At 46.1% G+C, this 10,669-nt stretch overlaps 1 protein-coding gene across 2 annotated transcripts in view; it reads left to right on the top strand.

Annotated features, from left to right (window-relative positions):
* Positions 1-361: 361 nt before the first annotated feature.
* tmtc4 (transmembrane O-mannosyltransferase targeting cadherins 4) overlaps positions 362-10,669 on the top strand; it is a 10,441-nt gene continuing 133 nt past the window's right edge. The window contains exons 1-19 of one of the 2 annotated variants that reach the window (XM_068329559.1): positions 362-394; positions 651-776; positions 1,213-1,415; positions 2,795-2,910; positions 3,216-3,432; positions 5,084-5,171; positions 5,361-5,461; positions 5,745-5,837; positions 6,024-6,185; positions 6,358-6,560; positions 6,906-7,080; positions 7,675-7,806; positions 7,890-7,969; positions 8,039-8,146; positions 8,271-8,412; positions 8,626-8,740; positions 10,004-10,116; positions 10,235-10,304; positions 10,444-10,669. The exon at positions 10,444-10,669 is cut by the window's right edge and continues 132 nt beyond it. In XM_068329559.1, coding sequence (XP_068185660.1) covers positions 1,254-1,415; positions 2,795-2,910; positions 3,216-3,432; positions 5,084-5,171; positions 5,361-5,461; positions 5,745-5,837; positions 6,024-6,185; positions 6,358-6,560; positions 6,906-7,080; positions 7,675-7,806; positions 7,890-7,969; positions 8,039-8,146; positions 8,271-8,412; positions 8,626-8,740; positions 10,004-10,116; positions 10,235-10,304; positions 10,444-10,592 — 2,226 coding nt within the window. In that variant the 5' untranslated portion in view covers positions 362-394; positions 651-776; positions 1,213-1,253 and the 3' untranslated portion in view covers positions 10,593-10,669. Of the gene's footprint in view, positions 777-1,212; positions 1,416-2,794; positions 2,911-3,215; positions 3,433-5,083; positions 5,172-5,360; positions 5,462-5,744; positions 5,838-6,023; positions 6,186-6,357; positions 6,561-6,905; positions 7,081-7,674; positions 7,807-7,889; positions 7,970-8,038; positions 8,147-8,270; positions 8,413-8,625; positions 8,741-10,003; positions 10,117-10,234; positions 10,305-10,443 lie in introns of both variants that reach the window. The other variant, XM_068329560.1, reaches the window with a different exon arrangement.

Genomic DNA, 10,669 nt, shown 5'->3' on the forward strand with positions numbered 1-10,669 from the left:
ATAAAATTGAGAAACAAAATCCCACACTGGTCATGCTGTTATAACTTTCATATAGTTGTTATATGTTTGGTTCTTCACATTTTACTGATAATAATTTGAAATGAAAGTGTGTCATCAAAAATGAAAAAAAAACCATAATAGAAGAAAGGCTAAAGCAAAGTGCATAACGTGTATTTATCTCCAGGGGAGAAGTGAATATAAAGCGTCATACAGCTTCTTTTTCTTTTTAACGTATATTATACTGTATCATATTGTTTTTTGGACCGGCACCGCAGTGAACGGACTCCACCATTGGCTCCACCTTAAGCACGTGTCTAAATGTTCCTTCAACTACTGGCTGAAAATTGATCACGTGATCTGACGCTCCAGGAAGTGCCGGAGCCGGAGTCCGCAGGTTTGTTGACAGCGTCGAACTATCCGACAAGTGTTTGTGGCTGTTTCATACGAACACATTTACGGTTTTAAAGAAATCCTTTACAACAGTTATTACCGGCTCAGACAGTCCTCTGTACATCTGTCTGGTTTATGCTGCAGAAACAGGAGTATCGCCCGCTAATAGCACATGCTAAAGTGGTGTTGTATTAGCATGCTAGCTTCAGGTGTGGACTGACGTCACATCGTCAGCCCGTCAGCTGCTGCGGTGTGTTCAGGTGCGGCTGTTCGCTGTTCGTCAGTCTTCAGGTCCATGTTTACTGAGCCGGTCGGCAGCTGAAGGGCTAACATGAGAACCACACGGGACGTTTCGACGTCACTCAGCCTGTCTGTTCCAGTATGAGGTAAGAATACACTCTAAAGAGGAAAAGGCTTTATTTCTTATAAATCTGTCAATCATTTTGGCTAAATTTTTTACTCATAAATGTAAATTCAGCAACAAAAACCTAATTGTATTCGTTTTCTTAAAGATGTTGAACAATACATACAGCTTATTGACAGCTCTGACAACAAAAAAGCTGTAAAGACCTTAAGCACATGTTCTGCTCTAGATGTTTTTGTGTAATGCAAGGACATGTAGTCATACCCCCTGACAACTCTCTTATATGTTCTCTGTATTGTATACTGTTTGTATACTTTACTGAATTTTCTTTAATAAATTTTATTTAAAAAAATAAAGAGGTAAGAATACAGCCAGTATATAAAGCAGTGCCTTCTGAATGACGTCACAGCAGCTGTATGGACACGTTATGACGCTGCTTGTGAACCCCTCTCCCTCAGGTCTAGATGATGCTCCAGAATGAGCAGAGACCCCTCCCATCATGGTGCTATCAGAGGTTCCCTGGGATCACCGGATCCCCCTGCCGGCGCTGACCCCGGGCCAGGCCAGAGGAGCCGTGGCCCTGCTGGCCCTCCTCTGCTTCATCAACAGCTACGACGGCGAGTTCGTGTTCGATGACTCTGAGGCCATCGTCAACAACAAGGTATGCTCCTGTCAGCGGTGTCACACCTGGATACCTGTATTCTGTTCGTACAGGTAGTCCTCAACTTACACACTGATTCTGAAAGGATGTTTGTAAGCTGTTTTGTTCATTGATTCACTCATTTCAATGTCACGGGGTCGCTGGAGCCTATCCCAGTGAACATGGGGTGTGAGGCAGGGCACACTCCAGGCGTGACGCCAGGGCACCACGGATGCGTTGTTCATAAGTCTTTATTTATTTAATTTTAATCTATAATTGTCATTTGAGGTCATGTAAAGGCCATTACTACTCTATATATGCTTACCAGAAACACTTAAAAGACATAACAACACATAAATGAAATATGTATTGATTATTAAATAAGTTTCTTGGTTAAATTGTCCAATAGTTAACATCAAATAGCAAAACATTCAGAGTTAGGCATTCAGCGTTAGCGTCAGTTAATGCTTTCGGGCAGAAACATAACCCAGCCAATGTTGGTTCCTACGTCATTTAGCTCATCAACCCCATCAATAATTAAAAAAAATATGAACTAACAGGCGGCACGGTGGCGCAGTGGTTAGCGCTGCTGCCTCACAACACGGCGGACCCGGGTTCGGGTCCCGCTCTGTGCGGAGTTCGCATGCTCTCCCCGTGTCTGCGTGGGTTCTCTCCGGGTTCTCCGGCTTCCTCCCACCTCCAAAAGCATGCGCTTCATGTTGATTGGCCAGTCCCAAATTGACCATAGGAGTGAGTGTGTGTGTGAATGATTGTTTGTTTCTGTGTGGCTCCGCGGTACACTGGCGTCGTGCCCGGAGTGTCCCCCGCCTCACTCCCTGAGACTGCCAGGATAGGCACTGGCCACCCCGCGACCTGCGTTAGCGGATTAAGCGGGTTGGAAAATGAATGAATGAATGAACTAACAGCAGGTTGTGACTGAGTTTTCTTATAGGTAGTCTATTGTCTACATTGCTCCTCTAACTTTCCCCATGTTGGTGAACATCTCCATGAACAGAAATGCATTGTGGGTTTGTTTTCTGATCAGAAGTTCACAAAGATGTGGAGAAAAGGAGGGCAAACGCTGCAGATGACGCCAACAGGAAAGAAGAAAAGATAACTTGTTGTCTGACATCAGAGCAAACTGTTTAGTCTGATATCTGTTGGGTTATTTTGACATGGTGTGAAATCTTTATCTATGGGGTGTTGATGTTGATGCAGCAGAAAGGGGAATTACAGCAGTTGGTGTTGTGCAGTTGTTTGTATCCACAAATGTTTGTAAGTCAGATGTTCATATCTTGAGGAATACCTGTAACTAAAAGTGTTCTTATGACATTCTAACAACACTAATGTGCTGCACATGTGAGATGCAAGACCAGTCTAACGTTATGTTTGTGTTCTAGGACCTGAAGCCAACCACGCCCCTCAGTAACATCTGGAGCAATGACTTCTGGGGAAGCAACCTGAGCAGCAACTCAAGCCACAAATCCTACCGACCGCTCACTGTCCTCACGTTCAGGTGGGGGTCCCACGTGGGCTCACAGTAAATCACACCCTTTACCCACAGCCTGTATATAGTTAAAGTAATAATAATGATGAAATTATTTGTCGTTGATGTGTCTAACACTGTGTATTCATGACAACTGATTCTTGCTTTTTTGAGAGCTCTGCAGTAATGAAGATCTCTAGAGTAAGTCAACATCACTAGTCACAGCTAAGGGCTTTGTTGGTCTACATAGGGTTCATAGAGATAAAGCTGTGTCTGTCAGACTCTGAGCTGACCTGAGTCAGTGGTATTCGGTGTTACCCCTCTTTGTTTTCCAGACTGAACTACCTCTTGGCTGGAGGCCTGCACCCTATTGGCTTCCACGTGCTCAACATCATCCTTCATGCTGTCATATCTGCTCTCATGATTGAAGTGTTCGCTATACTGATTGGGGGGCTTGACTATGATGAGACTGGTAGGATTCTGAACCATGCTCCCAAGACTTCTCTGCTTGCTGCCCTCTTCTTTGCTGCGCACCCAATTCACACAGAAAGTGTAAGTTCAGTTAAAGTTAAGAGATTATTTTTCATTTCTATCAAGTGTATCAGAAGCCCTCCATGTTTGGGCTCACAACGGAATCAAATGAAGCAACCAGAGCAACACAAAACAATCCCATAATGCTGACTGTACATGTGAATGTAAAAATGAGTGCTAGGCAGTGTAGCTACCATAATAATACCACAATTGTGGCAGCAGATTTTTCTGTAATTCAAGTACAGAAGCAGGGAAATATTTAGCGAATGCCTTTGAAACTATGATTAGTGGATTTGTAGTCTTCACAGCTACAAACCCACAGAGAGCATAAACCACAAGTACTGAAACCAACACAGGAAGAAGATACTTTACAGGTTATGTCAAAATAGACTTGTCCTTCCAGTGTGTTTCATTTGGTGTTATGATAAAGCGATCACGAGCTGTTTTATCTTTGCATGCATGGCATGGCAGAGATTATGGTTGTTTCATCATGATGATTTAACTTTTCTCTCTTCTACCTCATGACAATTTAAATTACTGCTGTATTAATCAATGCTAGGAACCTACACCTCCCACCTGGAGTCATGTGGTTATCACTAGTGTGTGAGTTATAAACAAGAACGTGAGTTCCCTTTGGAGGTGATAATAGATGATACCTTTCACAGATTTGTGAAATCCATTTGAATAATTGTGAATCTGTATTATCTCAGCTACTTGAGGTATCAGTTCCTGGTCTTTCTGTTACTCTACTGACACTACATTCATATCCACCATATGTTTCTGGATCAAGTTTTGGTAGAACACGTTCTTTTTTATTGGCTTATTTTTCATGATAGTAACAAAGTATTAAGAATAGACTAATTTAAAAGTTAAAGAACAGGAAAGTTTTCAACCGTCTGCATCTGTCCCCTGATTAACCTCAGAATTCAGTTATATTTTTAAAAAAATGAACAATGAACAGAAAACAAGCATGTGTGATCAGTGAACCCATGATGCATGACTGAACTAAATGGCGTATACGTATTCTTTGAGGGGGGGCTGCTGTTGTGGGTCTGCACAGGCCTGGATTCATTTCTCTGGTTGTGAATTTGGGCTGCAGGAAAACCTTTTTGTGAGACGGTTTGTGGATGGTGACATCTGGACAGGCTGCTTCAGGGCTTTAATACTAAACATGCAGTGGATCCACGCCAAGAACAAAAGCCCCGTCTCAGTAGGGATTGCAATGCCAAGGTGCGTGCGCTAGCACGGCCTGGCTATTAGCTTTGTTGGGCTGCTTACTGACCCGCCAGCGTTTGTGTGTTAGCTGTACAGCCTGGCTGGAAAGCAGCGATTCCAACTCTCAATTCTCTTTAATCATGCAGGTCAAGGACTGGGGGAGACCTGGGGGGTGGGAGGAGGCATACTGTTGGCTTAGGCCTGCTGTATTTATCAAAGCAGGGAACCCCAGGATGCCCACCACACTGTACCCACACACTATAACACACAAACACCAACAGGCCGATGGTAATGAGAGCTTCCTCCCTTTGAATCAGCTTCCATTCGTAACCCGATGAAACATGGAAGCAGAAATGATGTTGAATATTTGATACAAAATGCAATAATTAATGACTGATGCGTACAGACGTGCTGTGTGTTGGTAGTTTAACTCCTTGTTTCCTCTCCATCCCTTAAGGTGGCGGGTGTAGTGGGTCGGGCAGATCTTCTGTGTGCGCTGTTCTTCCAGCTGTCTTTCCTCACGTACTGCAAAGCTTTTTCCAGAGGTAGGTACCTGACGCAGGCGCAGCTCTTTGTGTCCATCATCGTACTGAACAACCAGACAACTGTCCATGTGTGCAAAAGCGTGATTATTTCATTTTTGAATGAAATGTTTTTTAATGAAATGAAATGTTTGACCACCTACATTTTAACCCTCAGCTATAAACGCTGATTGGATGATGTTGTTGTTCCAGGGAGTGATGGGGCTTACAGGATGTGTGTCCAGTGGGTTGTGGTCAGCATCTTGCTGTGTGCTGCAGCGATGCTCTGTAAAGAACAAGGCATCACAGTCTTGGTACAAAGTCTTTGTTTTTTTAAAGCCGTTTGGTTTTGAGTGAATGATTTAATTTCTTCCAGTAAAAAAGAAAAAGAAATATCATTATTGATTCATGATACACACTCATTAGTCGATGCTTTCTAATGTTAAGTACCAATGAATTGTTCTTCCACTGTCCTTTCTACTTGTGGGAAGAACCAAAAACTCTTCTCTTCATGTGAATGAAAGGCACCACAGATGGGTTTGTTGCTGACCTATATGCATTTTAATGTCTCCTCCTTCTCTGCGTTGGTTCCTTCAGGGTGTGAACGCAGCCTTTGATGTCCTCCTGATCTGTAATGTTAATGTGTATGAACTCAGCCAGAGGCTACTCCTAAGGAAAACCCCACTCAATGTAAGTTACAATTAATATCCCCACCCCCCACCCTGTCATAAATTATGTACTCCCTCTATGATTACTGTCACGTCACATAGCGCCTTCTATTTAAAGTCATGTACATGTAACACCACTGTGCTCCTGAAAGATGGCTTGACAGTAACTAATAAACGTGTCTTTATTTGTCGTGTGTTTTTCTGACAGATGCGGGAGGTGTTACGGACCGGTTTGCCCACGCGGTTAGCTCTGATGGGTTTTGGAGGGATGTCAATGCTCTATGCACGCTGGAGGATCATGGGAACAGGACCACCAGCCTTCACTGAAGTGGACAACCCTGCCTCTTTTGCAGACAACATCTTTCTTCGAGTGAGTGGGATGCTACCTTGTGGGTATTTAATGAGATGCAGCATAAATTCCACCTGTGTTACATTACAGTCATCAAACAGTGAATTTGCTGATGAACTCAGTGATCTTGTTCTGATGCTGAAATGGTTTTCTCCCTGTCTTCTCTTCCATCCTGCTCCTCGCTGATTGGCAGATAGTGAACTATAATTACTACTACTCTCTGAATGCCTGGCTGCTGCTGTGTCCCTGGTGGCTGTGTTTTGATTGGTCCATGGGTTGTGTGCCTCTCATTAAGTCAGCCACTGATTGGAGGATGGTGTGGCTGTTGCTGCTCTGGTGCATCCTGATAGGCTTGATAAGCCAAGCCTTGTGTTCACAGGACGGCCAGAGGAGGAGGTAAGCAGCTCTAGCCTTCCACACGCTGTAGAGGAGACGCTGCCCCCCCCCCCCCCGACTGTCCTTTATTATGAACATTCTACCACATTCACTGCAGTGTGACCAGAGCGCCGTCTCCATTCACTCCTGACATCCTCTGTTGGTTCAGTCAGACTGTGTGTGTGTGTGTGTGTGTGTGTGTGTGTGTGTGTGTGTGTGTGTGTGTGTGTGTGTGTGTGTGTGTGTGTGTTTCAGGATGTTGTCTCTGGTTTATTGACACTATATTTCTAAAGTTTCCTTCCCTTTCAGTGTAAAACAGCCCTTTTCCAGTGTTTTACCCTTTGCTCCTCTGACCCCCCCCATCAGGACGCTGACGTTGGGCCTGGTGCTGCTGGTCGTTCCCTTTCTCCCAGCGTCTAACGTGTTTTTCCGGGTGGGCTTTGTGATTGCTGAGAGAGTGCTGTACCTGTCCTCGGCCGGCTCCTGCCTGCTGCTGGCCAGCTGCCTGGGACACTGCTGCTGCCGCTGGGCAAGGCACTGGGTAGGACCCCCCCGTATGTCCTCCTGTAGCACCACTGGGTCATCATGGGGGTCAGGATGGACAGCCTGAGACATCAGTGAGCCACCTGGCCACCTGCTGCTGATGTGATCGTTTACCATCATGGGTGGGGCTGAAGACACACCTCACACCATGCCTGTGTGTGTGGTGTGTTTGGGTGCAGGTGGGGGGCTGGGGAGCACCCTCCCTGTTAAAAACCAATCGGTCTCAGACTGAACGTGGCTGCACCACACAGGACACCAACTACTGAGCCTGACTCTGGAGCGGGGGTCAGTCGGGTACCCTTTGTGCCCCTGTGAGCCCCCACCACTCTGGACTGGTTCTGACCCAGTTTTCATCACCTGTTTGTGCAGCTTTGGTGCTTCTGTGCTTCAGACAGGAGTGTCTGATGACAGACTCACCTGTACAGGGGTGATGACAGCAGGGGGTGTCCATCTGTAACACACACACACACACACACACACACACACACGTGGATGGTCTTAACTTTGCGTCACTGGTAATGATTGTGGTTCTACTGGTTCTACTGGTTCTACTGGCTGATGGTTCTTCAACACGTTCCTTGTGTCCCTCCAGAAGCTGCTGTGTGTGTGTGTGTGGTCTCTGCTGTGTGTGTATGCAGCTCGCTGTGCGCTGCGTAGTAACCAGTGGCGCTCAGAGCAACGCCTCTTCACCAGCGCCCTGTCTGTCTGCCCCCTCAATGCTAAGGTAAACATCCAGCCTCTGTGGGGGTGATACTCTGCTCTGTGGGGGTAATAATCTGCCCTCTGGTGTCACCCCTGATTCCTCAGGTTCATTATAATGTGGGTAAGAACCTGGCTGACAGGGGCAACACCACCGCCGCTATCGGGTATTACAGGGAGGCAGTCAGGTGAGTCCAGGCTTCATGCGGGGGGGTTGAACGGTGTAGACGATGGGTGTTAACTAGACTCTTCTTTAGGCTCCATCCGACCTACGTCCACGCTATGAACAACCTGGGGAACATCCTGAAGGAGAGGAATGAACTCCTGGAGGCAGAGCAGCTGCTGTCCAGAGCCGTTTCTATTCAGTGTGTTCAGCTAAGAGTCGACCCACACAACCACACACCTGGTGTCTCACTACTGTACCTGATAGTTTCTGAACCACTGCTGAGTCACTCCATTACTGCACCTGATAGTTTCTGTACCTGTCAGGCCTGACTTTGCTGCAGCTTGGATGAATCTGGGTATCGTCCAGAACAGCCTGCAGAAGTTTGAGGAGGCAGAGCACAGCTACTGGAATGCCATCCGCTTCAGGAGAAAGTACCCCGACTGTTACTACAATCTGGGACGCTTGGTGAGATTCAGGGTGTTCACAGTCCAGCAGGGGCTGCTGGGAAAAAACAACGAACAAGGGAGACGCTTTAACACTAAAGTTACTGTGTGATGCACTGGAATTCTAGTGAAAGTGGCATGAAATACAACAATATGGAACTTCTATTAGTGAATTACTGCTAGAGAGGGAAGATAAAAAACCAGCTGACTCTGTTTCCTGATTGGATCCTGACAGTACGCTGACCAGAACAGACACGTCGACGCTCTCAACGCCTGGAGGAACGCCACCATGCTGAAACCTGAGCACAGCCTGGCCTGGAACAACATGGTGATTCTGCTGGACAACACTGGTACCAACGGCACACACACACACACACACATAGACACACAGAGTTCATCATCAACAATATTTGTGTGATTCACAATATAATAATATGCTAAAATGATGATGATTATTACTATTATTATTATTATTATTACTATTATGATTTTATTATGATTATTACTACTATTATTTTTACTATTATTATAACTATTATTATTAGTACTGTTATTATGATTTTATTATTTTTATTATTGTCATTATTACTATTATTTTTATTATTACTATTATTATTGCTGTAGTTTATTACATTTATTCTTAATACATGTGACTATCAGAGTGTGTGTTCTGAGTGTGTTTTGATCCCACTTTAACGTCCTAAAAACCGCATTGTTTTGGAAAGCAGGAAATCTAAACGGCCAATGAGATTAGACCGGAAGAGCAGGAACCAGTAATGCTTGAAATTTATGTATTAAAGCTTTGTTGGGGAGTTTTGGAGCCGCTCCTCCCTGCCGTGTGGAGAATGCTCTGATTTCCAAAAAGCTCAAGCCGTTTTGTCAGAAGCTGCTCCCGTGGGGGCGGAGTCTCCCAGGAGGGCACTGGAACTGTCCAATCAGGGCCCAGTATGCTCCTGATCAAACATGGGCAAGCACAGCCAGAATAGCGCCCCCCCCATCGCATTTGTTCCCCCAAATCTGACAGAAATAATTCTACCCCTCTCCCCAGCTACCCCAGCAAACAAAATCGAGAGTAAAGAAGAACAATGGGTGTCATTTCAGACGGCGAGGCGTCGGGAGGGTTCTCTCCTCTTTGATGTGCCCCCCCTCTTTTATTTTGATCATTACACAAACAAGAAGCAGAACACGTCTGGATCCAGGCGGACACACCCCGTCATGGTCACACACTCAGTCACATGTTGGCACGCTGTGTGTGAAGGATGCTGCCATGACGAGGACACGTCTGTGTCTGTCTGTCTGTCTGTCTGTCTGTCTGCCTGTCTGTCTGTGGCCCCCATCAGACGGGTCTGGCAGAGATCAATAACCCAGTGGGCCTTGTTTTCAGCCTTAATGAGGAGACTAAAGCGCTCCTCCATGTGTGGAGAGAAGAAACTCCAGACGCCACTGACGTCTCTCCACACCGGCTGTTCATGGATGAAATGAACCAACAACCAGTCTAGATGTCTGCTGTAGTGTGTGTGTGTGTGTGTGTGTGTGTGTGTGTGTGTGTGTGTGTGTGTGTGTGTGTGTTTAAATCACCTCAGATTAAAACCTGACATGTTTCTGTCTTTCAGGTAACTTGGGTCAGGCAGAGCTGATTGGCCGAGAGGCTCTGAGGATCCTCCCGTACGACCACACCATCATGTTTTCTTTGGCTAACGTGTTGGGGAAGCTCCAGAAATACAAGGTCAGCCGGCGGTACGGTGTTTCACCTGGGGGGGGTGTTTCACCTGGTGGGGGTGTCTCACCTGGTGGGGGTGTCTCCATCCATGTTTCATCCCCTGCTCTCATTGTTTGGTCCCCAGGAGTCGGAGGGGTTCTTCCTCCACGCTCTCCGCATCAACCCAAATGCTGCCAGTTGCCATGGCAATTTAGGTAAGCTGACACGTGATTGGTCGTATCAGATATTTGAGGTCGTTGATCAGACTCAGAAGCTCAAACAATGATGTTGCGTGCTAGAGAGAGAACATTCCAGCGTGTTACCATGAGATGAGTCGGTCTCTGTTTGTGTCAGCTGTGCTCTATCACCGCTGGGGGAAACTTGAGCTGGCAAAGAAACACTACGAGCTGTCTCTGAAGCTGGACCCCCAGGCCCCCGGGACCAAAGACAACTACAACATGCTGCTACGCAAACTGGACCAGCTTAAACAGCCCCCACCCTGAAGCAGCCGACTGGGACCCCCGCCGTGCCGATCATTTTCATTCCTCATGGTTCCTTTTGCTCTTACTTTCTGTCTTAC

Source organism: Antennarius striatus, chromosome 12, assembly GCF_040054535.1.
Source record: "Antennarius striatus isolate MH-2024 chromosome 12, ASM4005453v1, whole genome shotgun sequence".
Lineage (NCBI taxonomy): Eukaryota > Metazoa > Chordata > Actinopteri > Lophiiformes > Antennariidae > Antennarius > Antennarius striatus.